The 20,338-nt window shown below is 35.5% G+C and overlaps 1 protein-coding gene across 2 annotated transcripts in view; it reads left to right on the forward strand.

The window, feature by feature from the left end:
• SLC4A4 (solute carrier family 4 member 4) overlaps window positions 1-20,338 on the forward strand; it is a 390,757-nt gene that overhangs the window by 271,073 nt on the left and 99,346 nt on the right. For both annotated transcript variants that reach the window (XM_007998838.3, XM_007998839.3), the window contains exons 13-14: window positions 10,490-10,623; window positions 16,696-16,967. In XM_007998838.3, the coding sequence (XP_007997029.3) occupies window positions 10,490-10,623; window positions 16,696-16,967 (406 nt within the window). The remainder of the gene's footprint in view (window positions 1-10,489; window positions 10,624-16,695; window positions 16,968-20,338) is intronic.

Here is a 20,338-nt window from a genome sequence, read left to right on the forward strand (position 1 = left end):
GACTTTCAAATGTATGGGGAAATTTTCCAGATGTAGTTTGATTATTTTATTAATAGATTTTGTAACCTCCATTGATAATTTCACTGAAACTGTGGGTGGATTGTTTGAAAATACTGAAGAACATATTTTTCACTCTCTTCTGAAACTTTTTTCCTTTAAGAAACATATTGGTAATGTCTTTCTCCTAGACTACAATTTGATACGTCTAGAAGTCACAGTAAGTGGCAAAAACATTGAAAAAGAGGGATAGAAAATTAATGACTATTAATTTAAATTTGATGAACTGAAACTTAACAAATATTGATAATTTTATTTATTTTAAGGACTAGGGAGTAAGGTGATTTCGTATGTGGAAGATAATCTCTTGATTGAAAGGGTGTGTACTTTACCACACAAAATTTTTGATTTTCTGGCAGGAGAAGTCTTCTTGACCTGGGACCAGGATAAGAAAATATTTTATGGATTTGGTACTAAGGCCTAGGTCATTTTACAAGTCTATGGTAGAAGTTGATTCATTCATTGCAAATATTTATGGAGTGTCTACTATGTGTTTGACACTGTTTTAAGTGCTGGAGATAAAGATAGATGAGCAAAATAGACAGGAATTCCAATTCTGAATCCCAGTTATAGTGTAGGGTGTTGATGAAAACAGTCTTTTACAGTTACACCCAAGAGATACCAGTAGTGGGGTGTAGTGGGCTTATTTAGGGGATGAAGTCCTCTGGCTTCACTTGCTTTTCTAAACAGTAGACCAAGACTAAGCAGAAAAGCATTGGCAGAGCCTGAAATAGTCTGCAGTTATGTCACATGCCTTCATAAATGTGGCAGTGGGTTATTCTCAAAAGCACAGGCAGCTCAAATGAGTCAAATGAGAACAGTGTCCTTGCTTTTAAAGGCAGACAGCTCAGAGATGGTTCACATAGGGCCTTTATTGTCAGGCTACAAATAGACATGGGTGCTGGGTAGAAACGTGTTGTGAAAACACAGATGAGTCACTGCATGGCTGTTGTCTAAGCAAACTCTTCTGCCAACTTCTGTTCAGAAGGTCTTGCCTGCTTGAAGCATTTATCTTAGAGCACATATATATGCATATATAATTAGAAGTAGATTATTTTGGGAGCTATGTAGATTATTTCCCATGAAATTATGTTCAAAATAGAAGAGTTGAGACTACAGTGACTCTAAGTACAATCATACAATTATAATGCTGACATAGATGATTGCATGAATTCACTAGTTTGGCGTACACATTTTGCCCGTTAGGCTGCTCTGAGAGAACTCTGGGACTTACAGAACGGGTGTTCACAAATTTCTTGTTAAATGTCAGCAGTAAACTTTAGCTGGGGCTTCTTTGAATAACTGAACCACTCAGCCAAGAGTTGATCTTACATTCATCTCAGATGCAACCCTGACTTGTGACTGTTTCCCTTTTTTATAGTTCAGCAATGGAGGACTCGAACATAAGCTTTCTGAAGTCCGAGAATTGTGCAACACTCTTATTTTCCTTTTCTTATAGTAAGTCCCACAGTAATGCTCTGGTGTCTTTGCCATATTGTCAGGTAAACGAAGACTTTTCAGCCTTACCATCCTAAAAAACATGTCCCCTTCACAACTAAACTCTCTGTAACCATGTGTGCCAACTCACTGCGAGTCATTCCTCGCTTCCTGTGAGTCATTCCTCGCTATCAGCAGAGGATTGGTTCCAGGACCCCCTTTCTTCCCATGGATTCCAAAATTCATCGATGTGCAAATCTCTTTTACAAAATGGGGTACTATTTGTGTAGTACCTTTGCACATCCATATACTTTAAATTATCTCTAGGTTACTTATAATGCCTAATACAATGCAAATACTATGAAATATGTTATACTATATTTTAAATTTTGTATTAGCATTTATTGTTACATTGTTATGTTTTATTTTTAGTTTTTCCTGACTATTTTTGATCTGGAGTTGGTTGAATCCACTGATGTGGAACCCATTCATATGGATGGGCCAATTCATTTATACTCTTGGTTGCCAAACAAGTATACTGCTCAATTCATTTAGCTACTTCTAATTACATTGTTAAATGTCAGTGTATAAATATATTTCAGTAGAATGCATTACTACCATTGGTTTTTCATTCAAAGTACTGTCTGAATGGAACCTTAATGCAAATTAAATCAACAAATATTTATGGATTACTTAGTCTATGGGCAAGATACTTATGTAAGGAATAATTTTTGATACCTTGTGACAAGTCTTGTTTAAAAAATTGTTCCTTTTAGTGTTATGAAATACAGAAAGTCTTTTAATTTAAAACTACATCGTTGATTGTGAATGAATAAGCACAGTCTAGAGTGAAGACTGAGTGAAGAAAGTAATTTTAATTTTTTTCCAGGAGTAAATATAATCCTATTTTCACAAACCTTTTAGCAAAAGAATACAGTAAGATTTTTAGATTCTGTGAATTTTGTGATATTTATGGAGCTTAACAGAGCACATTTTAAGGGAACTTGTCTCATAATAAGGAACATTTATAGTTGGCATCTCCAAATTTGAGACTTTATTTTAACATAAAGCTGTGCTGAGAATATTTAATCAACCTGCTTAAGTTGGAACTATATCATTTCTTATTCACATGTGATGTTCCTTGATAAGATAGACAAATCTTTACAAAGCCTATTATGTGTAATTTATAACAGCAAGATTAAAACAAATTGGTAATTGCTTTACTATATTGAGAATTGTACAAGAATTTCAATTTAGCTGAGTGTTGTACTTTGGCACCAAAATGCATTTCCTCCTTGAAGTGAAAATATAAGGTGACGTTAGTCTACACTATCAACATATTCCAGTTTCAAAGTTAGGTAGAGATAGTCTGTTGGAATGACACAATTTTGGTAGGTAAAAATAAAGAGACCTATTTAGTGACAAAATAAGGATTCTGCATTACCTGGTTGCCTCTAAAATTTATTAGCTATTCCTTCTTTAAAGGAACTTCAAATAATGTGCTTTGCTTCATGGGCAAGTTGTAAATTAAATCCTGTTTGATTGAGGTTAAGTAATGTGTATTTGGTGGGTTTTTTATTTGAAAGACCTTTGCCACCCTATTTTCTTGGTGATCAGAAAATGATAGTGATTTAGGCAGGGATGTGGGGAGTCTCAACTGATGCTAAATTCTCATTCTTATTTTGTGTTTGGTTTGCAACTGTTTTGAGAATAAGATATAATTATATATTGTAGAAAATTCCAAAAATCCCAAAAAAATATGTGGAAGGTAATTTTGCCCTGAAACCCATCAACCAGAATTAATCATTATTCGCATTGTTATGAACATTTTCCCATGCATCTTAAAATTCCTGTGTATGCAGAGAGATTGATATATAGGACTTTATATAAATAAATTAATCATTATTAACATTGTCATGAGCATTTTCCCATGTATCTTAAAGTTCATGTGTCTACAGATAGATTGATACATAGGATTTTATGTAAATAAAATCCTATACATGCTGTTACATAATTTTAGTATTTCATGGATGTCTTTCCACTTCAGTATGAATATTTAACATCATTTTTAATGACTGCTTACATTTATACACATGATGCATGTGCTATAATTTACTATAACAGAGCCCTTCTTAGTGGACTTTTAGTTTTCCCTGTTTTTTAATAAACAAAAAAATGTAGGTGATTAACTACATGTTTATTATTTGAGATTACCTTCCTAGGGCAGATGTCTACCAGCATGATTGCAGGATATGCTCATTTTATTTTTTGATATTTGTTTCAAATACACTACAGAAGGCTATACCAGTTCATACGTCCACTAATAACAGACAAGGATATCCACTTTCTTATACCCTTGTGAAAACAGAATTTTGTCCCATATTTTCATTTTTGTCGTTCTGTGGGTTGAAAAATAATGGTTCATTTTTATTTAATTCTAATTTCTTTGATTACTTAGTGCGGGTGAATCTCCTTTTGCATTTTTATTGATTGTCTATACTCTTTATACTTGTACCATTGGTATATTTTCCTTTTGGGGAATTTAGGGTTTTTTTCATTGCCTTTTAAGAACTCTTTGTATAATACGGATATTTTCTCTTTGCTTGTGAGAAATATTACAAACTGTATTTTTCTTAGAGCTGCCATGTCTTTTAACCTTATTTATGATTTCTTTTCCTGTATAGATCTTAATTTTTATGTAGCTAAAATTGTCAGTTTTTTAATAGTTTCTTCTTTTCATCATATATTTAGAAAGGCTTTCCCTACCCCAAGATTAAAGAAATATTTACCCACATATTTTAGTTCTTTTCTGTTTTCATTGAAATTTTTTATCCATCTGGAATTGGTTTTTGTGTAAGGTTATACAGGCCTAATGTTTCCGATGATCTAGATACATATTCACAGCTCTTCAAACAAACAAAAAATATTAGAAAACCCTCCATGTCTTGCTCATCCAGTCTATTAGATTTGGAACTGTTGGTAAGATTTTTGGCTTGTACTTTTCTTCAAGCAGGGAGATAATTCGTCTTTCAAGTCTTGCCTTTTTATCATTTCCTGCTGGCATTGTAAACAGAAATCCTGCTTATGACGACAAAGTAGTTTAGGCAGAGTGGATGGCAATAAGGATTTGGCAGCTGTGATCTGTCAGGACAGAAATCACTGATTTATTGGTTGTAGCTACACAGGGGAAATAAAAAATGAGGGTTGCATATCCAGTCTCCTTCCCCAGTGTAGATGAATGGTCTGTGTGACCAATCGTTACTGCTATTCTGAAGGAGAAGGGGAGGTACATCTCACATTTGGGGCACTTGGGAATCACTTGGGGAACTTAAAAAAATACCAAATCCCTAGGCCTTATCTTCATTGGTTCTGATTTAATTGTTTAGGGTGGAAATAAAGAATCAGTATTTTTTTTTATTAAAAAAATCTTCTGAGATGACTCCCATGTGACCCAAGTTTGCTTCAGATACTTGAATCATTTCTGCATTTATTTTTGATCATGTGGTTTGGCTTATGCTGGTGACCTGACATCAAAACTCAGATTGGTAATTCCTCTCTGACTTCTTATTTCCAGTGGCATTGGGCTACCTCATAATTCTTGACTAAATTTTAGCTCAAAGGCTTATCTAGAAAAATTTAATTTTATAATTTATTATTCAATACGCTGCAGAGTTCCTTATGAATACCACCACAAGGACTGGCATTTCTTTTTACTGTTATAAACAAAAAATTTCTAAAGCCTGAAACACGAGAGTAATGTTGGTAAATGCTTTATCATTTGATGCCACCTTTATTTTCCATACTTTAGTGGGTGGAAAATTGTCAAAAAAAAGATAAAATTTTTTGTTTTCCTAGGCTGTTCTGCCACTTTTCTCCTTAGCCTTTTTTCCCCTTCTGTTTGTGTCACTCAGCCTCCCTAAACAGGGTTATAATTATTAATCAAAATAATAAAGTCCTTAATAAAAAGGACATACAACAAAAGTCACTTTTTAGTGTTATATGAAGAAACCAAATTGCAATAAAGTCAAAGTTGACAGCATAGATTTTTAATACTTAATGTTTTGTCATCTTGAATGTGCTTGCTTTGCATTAGCCATGACAGGTAATGGTGGCCTTGGCAGCCCTTGTCCCAAGTTGCTCAAAGACATAAAATGCTGGTATTACAAATCGTGGTTGGCTTTTAATTTTTTTAAGAATCTTGCTCCTATGGTGTAATTTCTTTTAGTAAAAAATATGTTTTACTATTCTGGGACTTGTCCTAATTTCTTGACTTTTAAAAAACACGGGCCATCCTTGGTTTAATTTTGTACCCTAATACAAGCTGAAAAATATTCACAAATGTTTTTGGATATCAATTTTGACTTCACTGCTGTCAAGTAAAACAAGCTATTTTGTTTATTATCATTGACTTGCGTGTGACGCAAAGGAATGTAAAATGGCTCTCAATGGCCATAGCGTTGCCACCTAAGACTTCTGTTGATTTAAAATTTGCTCTGGGAAATACTGTAGACCTAAAGAAGCTTTTTTTTTAACCTGTTTCTTCTGAAGACTAATTTTATCTTTTCACATCATTTCTTTTTATCTCCTTCGTCTGTTAAAGGAAAGAGAAATAATAGAGAGAGGCTGAAAAGAAGGTGATGAAAAGCAGCCAAGGAAAAGAAATCAACATTAGATTGTATCTCTGCTTTATATGAGGCTCTGTTCTTAGCTCTTTACATATTATTGTTTCATTTTATCCAAATAATTATCCTGTGAAGTAGCTATTGATTTTATAGAAGAGAAGTAGGATTTAGAAAGGTTACCCAGTTGGTCACTGGTAGAACTGAGATTTAAATTCAGATGTCCCTGACTCCACGGCAGGCTCTTTGTGCTGAGCCACCTGGAAGAGACCTTACAGACTATCCAGTCCAACCTCCTCATCTTTTTTTTTTTTTTTTTTTTTTTTTTTTTTTTTTTTTTTTTGAGACTATCACCCAGGCTGGAGTGGAGTAGCGTGATCTCAGCTCACTGCAACCTCTGCCTCCTGGGTTCAAGCAATTCTCCTGCCTCAGCCTCCTGAGTAGCTGGGACTACAGGCGTGCACCACCATGCCCGGCTAATTTTTGTGTTTTTCGTAGAAGCAGAGTTTCTCCATGTTGGCCAGGCTGGTCTCGAACTCCTGACCTCAGGTAGATTGATCTGTCCACCTCAGCCTCCCAAAGTGCTGGGATTACAGGTGTGAGCCACCACACCCGGCTGTCATCTAATATTTAAATAAGTACAGTACACATATTGTTGCCATGTATCAAAAAGGTTTTTATCAGTCAGAGACTATGCTAAGCACCTTATATACATTATCTATCTAACGTGCATACTAACCCCAGGAAGCATAGGTAAGTTAAATAACTTGCTTAAAGTCATTGGTCTAGGAAATAATATGGTATAGATGTCAATCTGGGATTGTCTGACTCCAGAGTCCAGTGCTCTACTATAGTATCTCACTTTTTCCTCTCCATAAAAATACTGAAACTGACTGAGGTGAAGTGACATTTCTAAGACCATCAGCTCTCTTTGGCAGAATGGAGCCTTGACTCCAGATTTCTGACTGCCAGTTGTTTGCTCTTTCTACTCTTCTACAGTGGTGTCACATGATCAGAACTGGAATAGAATGAAAGCCCAACCAAAATGGACTAGAGCACTTTGTGGCATCCTATGGCTCCACACCTCAGAGCTCAGCTGTCTGCAGCCTCATAAATTGCTAGGAAATTTTTTCCTCTGAGAAATCAGGTGTAGAAATGCCTTTATGAGTTATGGCTTTTAAAAATACACATATCCACACATTGTTTTCCTTTTTGTATCAGCGAACACTGAATATAATAAATCAGCAAAGAGATTTCTGATAGTTCACCTTATAAATTGCTTTAAACTTTAGTTACAGTTAAACTAGAGTTATTCATTGATATTATTTTTTAAATTTCTGTATTGTGAAGAGGAAAATGTCAAATAGTTCTTTTCTCAGAAATACTGGAAACATCTCTAAATTTAAGCAAGTTTCCAGTGCAGTGTGTATAATAAATCACCTGTCTCTGTTTCAAGATTGTCAGCAACAGAATGGAAACTGTAGTACTTACCAAAGGATCAAGTACTGAAATAAAAATAATCTGCCTTTTAACAGTTGTATGGTTTCCATAAATTAAAGTGGTTTTCTGGAAGAAATTGGTTGTTATCTTTACTGAATGAGCAACAACGCCTGTTGACTTTTGATAGTTGGAACCTGGAGTATGATTTGGGCCTTGCTTCTTGGTTCCTTTAGCATTTGCTGAGTGCCTACAGACCACATGTAGAGATGGTGGATAGCATGATGAGAGAAAGAGAAACATGGATGATGCCAGAAGACCCTGTTCTTATCCTCCCCAAGATTAGTAGCTATGTCAAATCAAGTAGAGAATGCAAAAATCTCTCCTTTTGAATTGCTCCTTTCCCCTTTATATTCTCCCTTACATTCAGTCAGTGCTGTCTTGATCCCATAGCAATGATAAGAAATATCACTCCTTGCTTGATAAAGAATGTTGTAGTGTATCTGCCTATCACATGTACCCAGAGCATAGCTTGTCCTGCCACAGGAAGCATTCAAGTTTCTACCTTTCATCTTATGCACATGCTGGTGTAAGTTGTAAAAAAAGAAAGATAAATTATAAAGACATAGAAAGCCCAGTGTCTATGCACAAGGGTTGAAACCCCAGCCTGTGATACACCTTTTATCCTTACGAGGGGTGAAGTCTGGTTGGGCAAGTACATACACTAAAGACCCAAAGACTTATGTCACATTGAATGTGAATTTGTTCATATCATTTAACTCCCCTGAATCTCAATGTCTAAATGTTTAAGAAATCAAGGTACATGCTATTTGTTGGTCTAGGAGAAACTTTTCTGTCTTCTCTGCATAAATACATCTTGGTTCTGCTGCCCTTTCTTGTTGTTCTGGTTTCTGTCCCTGTGAGGAAGAATGAGCAAGATAGTCTCTCTGCAGAATGGCTATAAATAATGAGATGGCACCCTTCAGCCATGTGCTGGACCTACATCCATGTAAATGGAAGTCCTTATGAGACCTTCCTGCCAGGCTTCAAACCTAGACTTCTGCATGAACTGGACTTGTTCTGGATTTTTTCAGAGTGTGTGTATTTGCCATGAGAGAAACCAGTCTTACTGCTTAATTGTCACCTCTTGTTTTTTATCTACCGTCATCCCAACTCTATTGTTGTCTAGTGCTGCTCTAAAGGACTTTCATTTATTTTCTCAGTTGAATTCTACCCTTAAAAGAGGAGCATGTGGTACTGCTAGTGTCAGTCTGTGGAGAATATTGCTGTCTCTGAAGTAGCATAAGAAATATTTTGAGTAATTATTGTAACAATGGTCTCCTAAGCTTTTGAGTGGAACTTACTGTGTTTAAGTTTTGTAAGTTGATTTGAAAAATAATTTCTTCGTAATCATTTTACGTATATTGTATTTTCTTTAAAAATGATAAGTGAATGAGAAGTTGCTGGAGAACTTTTGGGACAGTGGTAAGAGGTGGCCTAGTGAGGTTGACAGATGGATAGGTTAACTTAGGGGTTGAGGGTCACAGGAAATGACTGAGGGGCGCTGCAGATTCCCCAGAAATCCACTCTGCTCCAGTCAGGGGGTGGTTTCAATTAAAAGGCTTATTTTTTGTGACATAAATCATACTTCTAAGAACAGGTAATTTATTGTTTAATTGAAGAGAGGACTCTTCCTATACCAAGAGATCACATGATTTTGCTCCACTGTTTGGTCTACCACTGAATATATTATTGTGTCCTTTAAAGCTATAGAATTTCTTTACTCATTTGAAAATGTTTTATTTTGCAAATTTTAATGTTCAGATTTATAGCTTCATGTATTGAATAAAGGGTTTCTGTCATCTTTTTATGTTTAAAAATCATGTCTTCATAAAATATTATTTTATGTCTACAAAAGAACCTTCCTACAAATACACATATGCTTGTTTATAGGTTGGTACAAAAGTAATCGTGTAGTTTTTGCCATTACTTTAATTACTTTAATGGCAAAAACCACGATTACTTTTGCACCAACCTAACTACTGACTAAACTGATAACTAAAGTTTGAAATAATGAAAAATATAGGAAACAGACTAGTTTGTCATCCTTGAAAGCATTGGTCCGGAGTGATGTGATTAGGAAAGTTAGGACAGTTTTGTAAGTCAGTGATCCTTGTTGACATCATTGATGATCCTTGTTGACATCCTTTGTTTTTATTATGCTAAAGGAAAATAATGGGTTGATTTCCAGAGATGTAACTAAAAGGAAATGTGGCCACAAAAGACTACCTGTTTATGTTCCAGCACATATATTTTCTCTAGAAATAGTTAATTGAAGCTTTTATATAAGTTTACATTGGACACTGAAAATGTAATGAGAATGTCTTTTGAAATTGGTGTTTTAGAAATTGCAGAATGGAGGACAGATCACTTTTTTGGTCCCCTTTATGCCCCTCTCTACTTCAAAGGTGTTTCTCTAGGGAAAAAAAAAGTAGCTTTTGTGCATAAAAGATAGCTACGTATAAGTGCCTACTATGTGCAAGGCGAAATCAGGTTAAAACACTGAAGGGAACCACAAAGAGGAAAATGCCACCAAAAATACCAAGTCACTTCTAACCATTTGATTTTTTTGTGTAGAAGCTTCAGTTAGTATTTTAGTAAGGATCAGAGCCACCTTTTGCCTCCTATACACCAGCCGTCATAGTAATTATAGTGCTTTAGAGCAGGTCGACCCTTGGAGTAGGGAACAATGACTAAATTGTATGTAAGGTGAAATAAATGGTGGCAATATGCATATTGGTAAGAGCCTTTGTTCTTCATTCTTTATATATTAAGACCCTCCTAATAGTATATTCACGTGGCTTTGTTTGCCTAGTGACATCACAAATGAAAAGAAAAAAGACGTGTTTCATTTAACATTTATATTTTCTTTATTTTAGGGCGTGTTGGAGAGTTTCCTAGGCACTGCTGTCTCTGGAGCCATCTTTTGCCTTTTTGCTGGTCAACCACTCACTATTCTGAGCAGCACTGGACCTGTCCTAGTTTTTGAGAGGCTTCTATTTAATTTCAGCAAGTATGTACATACATATTTAATTGCAAATTAGAATTGCTTAATTGTAGAACCTTTATAGGCTAGATAGAGCATAGAATAGTGATTAGGCAGATCTAAAAATCACTCAGAATACTGGAATATTCAGATGTGAGAGGTGAAAGGGTCTTAGCAATTAGGTAGTCACCACTTGTTTCAGGTGTGATTCGACTGAGACTGTTACGTTGTGTGCGTCCTTGCTCTCTTCCCACTTTTTCTCTTTCCTGTTGTCCTGCCCTATGCTCTAGGGGCTGATGCCTGTGGACAGCAGCACCCATGCCCCTTTGCCTTCTGGCTTCCTCTTGGGTTTGGCTAATGGGGAGCACCAACAGAACGGGAAGAGAGAGAGAGAGAGGTCTGAGTATGTCTGCCTTTCCCCAGCTCACCATCTTTGTTTTAGCACAGCATTCTGGCAGTGCTTATCCCTGAGGGCTTCAGCCCCTGTCAAGTGGCTCATCCACCTTGACTCTAGCCCTCACCAGGCTCTGGTAGCTCTATTCCTTCCTTGGCCTTTTCAAACCTGAAGTTAGTAGTGGCTTCCTGCTGTTGATGGTCCCTGAGTGCCTTGCCATTTGTTGTTACTTCAGAATGCCTTCTATTTCCTGCCATGATCCTGACCAACATACTAGAGAAATTAAATTGATTAAGTTCACATCATTCAATAATGAAAGAGACAGGATGCTCTTTACTTAATCCACTGCTCTTCACCCCCAGTTTCATGTTCTTAACTAAAGATAGCTTCCAAAACTCAGCTGAATAAATACCTAACATTTATTGAGAGTTGATCATGTACCAAGTATTATCCTAATATATGTACTCACTCATTTAATTCTTACAGCAATCCTGTGAGGTAGGGACCACATCCTGATTTATAGATGAAAAAGCAAGCACAGGAACAATAAGCAAATTGCCTAATATTACATCACAAGTCATCGGTGGGGCTGGGATATGAATTCTTGCTTTCTGACTCCAGAGTCCAAGTCTCTTCAGGAATCACTAGACATTTCTAATGGGCATCGTAATTATGATATCAGCATTTTCTTTTAGAAATTGATGGATCATTTTAAGAAGGGGAAAAATTAGTTAAGTGAATTATCCAAGTGGCCACATTAATACACAAGTAGATTCAAAATCAGATTGGGTCTTCCACCCTCTTTCTAAGGTAATTGATACCTCTAAGAGAGAATCGCCTTTACTGGCAGATCTCAATCCTTAGGTAGATTGAAGAATGTCTCATGCCTTGCTGGCACTCCTTGTCAGCATTCCCATAGTCTTATATTGTTATACAGTTTTAGGATTTTAATTTTAGAATTGTCATTACCTTCATAGTATATCATGGACTTAATGGACTCATATATAGCCTTTAAAAGTGTGTGTGTTATCAAAAATAGTCATAGGATGGAGGCGGGAATGAAATTAAAACCAGTTTTTTTGAAAACAGGGTTGAGGACATCAGCAGGAGTCTTTTGAGAATGAAAAAGTTCCAAATCTTAAGTAATATTGTGAGTTTTCTGTAGGTAATTATTACTATAAATCCTTTCTCATAATTCTCAGAACATTGGAAAGAATTTTATTCATGTCAGTTTATAGAAAGAGTCAAACAGTTTTTATATGTTTAAGGAAACATTGTGTGAGACAAGAAAGCCTTTGTAGAAAGATTAAACAAGGATGTACTATAAACAGGAACAAACATGCACAAACTTTGCAGAAAGATTTATTGGATGAAATGTGATCAGAGCCTTAATCTACAGAAAATGTTTGCATCCCAGTTTGTTTTAAGTAATTGTGAGATTCAGATTATTTCCTTTTACTAAGCAAGTTCCTTTCACATTCTCCTTTTTTTTTTTTTTTATCATAATTGGTAACATAACATAGTTCCAAGTGATTTATTTGGTAACAGTTGTAAATCAACAAGAAACATTTGAGAAGCCATGCTTTAAATCCATCACTGAGTAATATGTGGCAAGCATTATTTTAATCACAATGCTATATCATTTGTTTGTGTAATAGCACCTGCAGTGATAATATTCTGTCTAGATACAAAATATTTGGATAGATCAAAGTGTGTTTCATCTATTACTAGTCTTATTCCACGCTTCATGAAAAAAAACTTCTGTGGTCCCAGTAAGTCTGGGAAGTACTGTGTACCGTATACCCACCTCTTGGTAATTCACTTTAGACTTTAGCATGCAAGAGATCTGAAAAAGTCCTTCAGTTAAGAACTATTTTACTTTGTCTTGCCCAGATTTTCCCCAACATGTTTTACCACTGTTGAAGAATAGGTAGATCCTTGCTTTGTAGGTTCACTGGACTCAAACTCTGTATAATAATGGATTTATTTCTGAGGTTTTGATATTTGCCCTGTAAACTGGAGAATTATTTTAAAGAAATATGAATGATATGCTGCCATCTCTTAAAATCAGTAATAGAAGGAAGAAAATAGCTCACGACTTTTCAAAGGACACTTGTAGTTTTATTTCCCAAATTCTGCAATCCGTTTTGCATTGTTTTTACACATTTTATCACAATAATAATTAGATTCCTTCTTTTTACTTGAGTGAGGAATCTGAAAGATTTCAGCAATGTGTTCTAAGCTATATAAAAACTTCACAATTAAGGTTGAATTTTAACTTGTATTATTATAATTTGGTCATTCAGTATTTTTTTCCTATATTCTTTAAACAGTTTACTTTTAAGCCTTCAAATTTTTAATTCTTCCATGATATTACTGGATGTATTCTTTTAGGGAGTTTATATTTCTTTGTCAGTGGCTGCACATTAATTTCTGTAGCATATTTCAGATATGACTTCTTCGGTTTATCTGTATCCTTGGTTTTATGCTACTGAGAAACTATGATTCAAAATATCTAGGAACACTGAGTGGTGCCATAACGATATGAATCTATTTTTTCCTTCTAATTCACCATAATTTCTTCTTTGGTCTCTAATATCATTTCCTGTTGCTTTTTAAAACTTAATTGCTATTTAAATTTGGCACGAAGGGAATTTATTGGATGTAATAATACCATTTTACTGCAGTCATTACTGATGATCAACTTATTTAAATTTTTCTCTTTTCTTATTCCTCTTTCTTCTTGATGCTCTACACATATCACTTTCATAATGAAGTGCCATTGGTTTTATTGACTTTATTTGGATCATTCTTGTTGAACTACTCTAGGATTGCTTAAGTCTTTTAAAGCAGCTAGTTTAGTATATTGTTTAGATTCTAAGGTTTAAGTTTATACATGTATCTTTTCCCTTGTACCCAAAGTAATGTTGTTCCTAACCATTAGCTAGTTAATGGATTTGTTTCTCATCCTATCCTGTAAACATTAAATCTATAAACAACTACTAGCATTCCTAAAACAAATCAAGATTGCTCTTTCATCTTCTTGCTAGGGTAGCAAAACTAGGTAATTGTTTAAAATTTTTATTTTAGGGAAAAAGTATGTTGGCTCAGAAGTAACAAAACTGTGTTTCTTAGTTGTTATTCTGACACTGACTCATTGTATGATAATGTAAATTATCTGAAATTTCTAGAACTCATTTTTTTCTGTAGTTTACTTATCTCACATAGGCATGCATAGGATTAAAGCAGTGGTGTTCTGGACATAAAGCAAACTGCAAAGGAAAGTAAAAGTTATCTTCAGAAGGATCCCATAAAGTCTATCGAAGATAACTTATCCCAGTATTAATAATCTCCTTCTTCAGTAATGTATTTCAATTGCGTGATTAGATAAGAAGAGAGAAACAAAAGACAATGACTTTTAATATTCACCCTATCTAGAGCTAAATACAAATCAGATGGGGAACCATGCTATAATTTTTAAAACGAACACCTAAGAATCAAGAGATTTGGCTTCTGGTCAAGCTCTGTCATTAAAACCTTGATGTTGGATAAATGATTTAACTTCCATTGGTCTTGGTGTCCTTACCTATAAAATGAGACGTAATTTGACAGATTGGTGTCTGTATTAGCCAGTGTTCTCCAGAGAAACAGAACCCATAAAATGTGAGTGTGTGTGTAGATTTATTATAAAGAGTTGGCTCATGCAATTATAGAGGCTGAGAAGGCTGGCAGGCTGGAGACCCAGGGGAGCCAATGCTCCAGTTTGAGTCTGAAGGCTGTCTGCTGTAGAACCAGGAAGAGCTGATGTTGCAGAAGTTCAAAGGCAGTCTGCTGGAGAATTCTCTGCTGCCCTGGGGAAGGTCAATCTTTTTTGTTTTATTCAGGTCTGCAACTGATTGGATGAGTTCCCCCCCCACATACTATGGAGGGTGATCTGCTTTACTCAAAGCCCACCAATTTGTATGTTTATTTCCCCAAAAACACCCTAACAGAAACACCCAGAATAATGTTTGACCAAATGTCTAGGCACTTTGTAGCCTGGTCAGGACATAAAACGAATCATCACAGTACCTAAGAACTTTAAATTCTAATATTCTATAATTTTTAGCTATCACAGGAACAGTCATGTCTTGGTTGCATGAGATATAGTTCATAGGTCAGTGTCAGTAACTGTCTCAGGCAAGTCTTAAGTACAGACATGCATTTATTCATCCTGCAAGTCTTTATTGGGCACTTTCTATGTGCGAGACACTGTGCTAGGTAAAGAATTTGAATTTTATTCTAAGGGCAATGGGAAACTATTGAAAGATTTTAAGCTGGGGTGTCTGACTTTCATTAAAAATGATAATTTTGGCTGTGGTGTGGAAAATGGCTTTCAGTAAGGCAAGTATAGATATCAGTAAGGATATCAATGAGGGGCTGTGTATCAGGCAAAAACTTACCTGTGGGTTGGGTAAGATTGGGTTGGTGCTGATAAAGGTGGAGAGTTGATTGCCTATGGGAAAGTTTTAAGATATATCATCAACAGTTATCAGAAACTCATTGTCTAAAAGCAAGGTTCTAGAGTTTCCAGCATGCACAATCCTTGACTTTTTTCTTCTTCTCATGCAAGTAATACATACTACTACCCGCTTTTTCATCACAAATAAATTGAGTTTAAAAAATCATTATAAAGTACTCTCCACATACTTTTAAAGGAATCAGTATAAAATGGTAAGACATTAACACTTGACCCATCCTTTCAGAGTTGTGAATCTTGAACTATTAATAATTCAGTTGTAAGAAATGGGAAAGGCCTCAAAAGACGGTGATCTCCTTAGGTAGAAGTAGCCTATTCTAAGTCTGCTGTGGGACAAACACAGAAGGATGTTGGTCGCAAGATGCTTCACACCCAGCTTCAGCAGAAGAATATCAGATCTGTGGGCAGACTTCATAAGCTCCATAAGACGTGGAAGGGTCTGGCAGTAGCATGGCAAGACAGCCTTTCTTGATCTGATGACAGCTCATATTTCTAATTCCACCTCATGTTGGTGGCAGTCTGTCCACACACAGTGAGCAGTACAGGCCATCTTGTGCCATGTTATCTTTTTAACTGCTTTTTCCTCTTCCTGGCTTTGCTCTCTCTGGTCTGTCCAGAAAGTTTCTACTACTTATCCCTGAACACCTTGAATTTTTTCTGCAACTTTCTCTTTCCTTCCAACCAGAATTAGTTACTCCTTCTTCTGTAACATTATCACTTACTATTTTATAGTGTGATACATTTATCAATTTGTTTCCCTCAGTAGACTGTGATGACATAGGGACAGAAAACATATTGATCTTAGTGTCTTTATGAACCCATAAAGCTCATACAAACATTTATTGAACACATACTAAGTACCAGTGTTAGGTTTGCAGATTATTTACTCTATAAACTCTAGGAAGGTAGGGACCATATTTTTTGAATGAGAAAAATAATAAGGTTTTCACATATAAATGATATAACTACTTTGAATGTGTTTTCCTCAAATTTTTATTGTTTTGAAATTGTATCATTAGACTCAATTCTTAAACTTAGTGCTTTCTGGCTGAAATAGAGTTTCACATTTAGTGGCTAAAGGTGATCTTGTATTTTTGTCAGTCTTTCTGTGGACATTTGGTAGTTTTATATTATTCTTTGTGTTCCAAGGAGGAGGGATCTAAACACCTTTCTTTCTTTTTTCCAGGGACAATAATTTTGACTATTTGGAGTTTCGCCTTTGGATTGGCCTGTGGTCCGCCTTCCTGTGTCTCATTTTGGTAGCCACTGATGCCAGCTTCTTGGTTCAATACTTCACACGTTTCACGGAGGAGGGCTTTTCTTCTCTGATTAGCTTCATCTTTATCTATGATGCTTTCAAGAAGATGATCAAGCTTGCAGATTACTACCCCATCAACTCCAACTTCAAAGTGGGTTACAACACTCTCTTTTCCTGTGCCTGTGTGCCACCTGACCCAGGTGAGGGCATTACACTTTGTGTTTATGCTTGCTTTGTATTTGGAGGAAGGTGTAGGCTCCTTGCTTGCAAATTTTCAGCATGCTGTCATGGTCCTCAGGAATTAGTCTTGTTTTTTGTCTGAAAAACTGTGCTACTGAATTTGACGTCTCATTGCCTGAGGTATTTTAGCTGTATGATTCAACCAGGAAGGAGACCAGGAGCTCTGGAATGTGAAAATAACCAACTCAATATTTTGAAATTAACTCAAACTGTAGGATTTGCAAGGAATTTATGTGTACATTATTCTTGATTTTATAAGTGGGGAGACCTGGATACATGTATTAACAGATATAAATATGTGACAAACTTATCCTCTGCTGCTTCTTTATTGATGTAGGAATCTCTTCCTTTAAGTAAACTTTTAATACATGATTTTAAGCTTATAGAAGAAAAAGATACTAACCCACTTCAGACAATTTGAAGCATTAAATTAAGAAAAAAGAAATTCAGATTGGAATTGCCTAGTGGTAGAATTTTATAGTTTATCTCTGCTAGACAAATAAGAAAAGAAAGGAAGAGAGAAGAAGAAACAAAAGAAGGAATGTGATGTTCTAGGAGTAGATTTATATTCTAGAGTCCAGAAGGACATAAAAACAAAAATAATTCCTGGAAAGGAATGTGATTCTCTATATCTTAGCCCTTTAAAATCTATCATACCAAACATGAGTTGATATCGTAAGTTTTTCACACACACACAAAAAAAAAATGTTCAGCTTGGTCTTTGGAATTCTTTCTTGGAGTAATTCCATGATAAAATTCCATTTTATAATATGAAAGGCATTTCAAAAAAGGATTTACTTTGAGGGAAGTTGTTTTAGATCTTTTCTCGTATAAAAAGGAATAGGGACTGGGTGCAGTGTCTCTTGCCTATAATTTTGAAATTAACTCAAACTGCAGTACTTGCAAGGCATTAATATCTGTATTTTCTTTGTATAGCACTTTGAGAGGCTGAGGCAGGTGGATTGCTTGAACCCAGGAGTTTGAGACCAGTACGGGCAACATTGTGAAACTCTGTCCCTACAAAAAATAGAAAAATCAGCCGGGTGTACTGGCACATACCTGTAGCTACTCAAGTGACTGAAGGGGTAGCAAGACCCTGTCAAAAAAAAAAAAAAAAAAAAAAAGAAACGGAAAAAGGGATAGGCATTTGTGTCAGACAATTAAATGTTAGTAGCACTGGTGATCCTAGGTCATGCAATTAGCTACAGGTCTGTGTCCCTTAAAATAAAAATTGATATACAGTCCATACTTTTTACTGAGGTCTTTTAGTACCAGAAGTATAGCAGTGTTCAAAGGGCTGGGACACAAATGTGGGGCACATTCATGCAGTATCCACTGTGATTTATAGATTCTGAGGAAAAAGCTCTTAATGTTTACCGTAAACCTAACATGGTTATAGACTAGAATGCAGAATGCTTATGAATTTAAAAAATAAGCAAGATATTACAAATGATTTTTATGCTTGTGGCATGCCGTTTCAGATTGTTCCTAGATATTTTGGTATGCAACTCATTCTTCTCTGCCACATTGGTGGAGAAGTCTTAGAAGACCGATATGTGTCTTGAATTGAGAAAAAAGAGAACACTACTTCCCTCACAATGAGGCAGTCAGTAACACTGATGACAAGCTAGGGCATTGTTGGACTTTGCACTCATGGATTCTTTTCGTGTTAAGAAAAATCAGCACACATTAAAATAAAACCCATATTTAAAAGCAATGCAGAAAGATACACAAAGTAGAAATTTAAAGATTCAGACTAACAAGAATGCCATATAGTTATAAAAGCTAACTAGTGTTCAGCTGTATACTGATTTGAAATATTTGATAATTTAAGAAGTACTTGGAAACAAGCACAATATATATCACTCAACCCTTGATATATATTATTATTAGAATCAATTAAATGTGCTCCCCAGAGAAACACAGATGTTACTGTCACTCAACTATATGGAACTCTTCCTAGGAGAGAAGGGGGATAAAACTCCCAATAACCATACAACCTGGACTTTCAGGGAAGTCCAGGTATTCAAAATATTGGCTTTATAAACATTTAATTGTGAGATTTTCAGCCTCCCCTTACATTCATTAATTTATATATAAATATATGTATACGTTTATTTATGACTTCTTAGACAGGTTTGAGTAATCATACACCAAGATTTTCTAAAGGAAAAAAAGTACTTTGAGGTATTCATGGAGCCAGATGGGGGCTTTGTCAGCATACCTGTCACACAGAAAAAACAATCTAATGTCAACCCCATACCTACCTGAGGCAAATGGAAACTTGTGTTGGTTGTTTTATTATTTGGATGTTAGAGAAGGTAACATGAAACCAAGGAAGACATATCTAAATGTGTTCAAATTATAAAAGGTACTATGGTTTTACATGTAATCTTCCTTCTAAGAAGGATCTTTGTTTTTTTTGAAGAGGTGACATTAAGGGTGGAATGCATTTTATACTTGCATGGCAGGTGCTGGCATCAGTGGTGATAGCTTTTCCTTTGTCCAGTTTTTCCCAGGTTGTGTAAAAAGTCAGTGCTGAGTAACTAGGAAGTTGTCCAGAAGGACTCTAGCAATTCCTGCTACCTCTAGTTGGTACCAATAAAGTAGTGTCACAGGGCTTTTAAGTCAGAAGATCCTATATTCAAGTCCTGGTTTGGCTAAGGCCAAATGTGTGACTTTTAGCAAGTTCCTTTTCCCAAGGTAGCTTAGCCCCATCTTCCTAATCTGTAAACTAAGGTTAATAATAGTACCTACCTTATAGATTTATTTTGAAAGAAAAAGAAGAGCTATTACAGATAAAATTCTTATGACAGTTTCTAATATGTAATAAGTAATCAACTGTTAGCTGCCATTATTATTGCTATTACCGATCCTTAAAAGTTAGGGTTAGTATTTAGCCTTGAAGTGTAAGTAATAGAATAAATAGACCTGTCTTTGTCATCCTTCCTTCTAGGCATACATTATGGGGCAGTTGGCCCATTTTGCAACAAGAGTGTTGGTTGTACCTCTTATTGGTTGGTACTCATGAACGATATATATGTGAATATGAAGAATTATTTGAAACTATGGAGATGAAATCTGTTTGTGGTTTGGAAAAAGGCAATGGATAGTTATTTGCATTTTCATGACAATTTCATATTTAACAAAACCCCATCAGATTAATGATTGTGTATCTCCCCCATAACCTTAGTACTTTTTGACAATGTTGATACTTCTCCATAACCTTACTGCTTTTTGGTAGCAAACTGAATAGATTCATCATAAATTTAGTATTTCTTGATATCAAACTGAAAGATGATAGTGAGAGAATAATACAGTTGCATATACA

The sequence above is a fragment of the Chlorocebus sabaeus genome, chromosome 7 (assembly GCF_047675955.1).
Source record: "Chlorocebus sabaeus isolate Y175 chromosome 7, mChlSab1.0.hap1, whole genome shotgun sequence".
In the NCBI taxonomy this organism is placed as follows: Eukaryota; Metazoa; Chordata; class Mammalia; order Primates; family Cercopithecidae; genus Chlorocebus; species Chlorocebus sabaeus.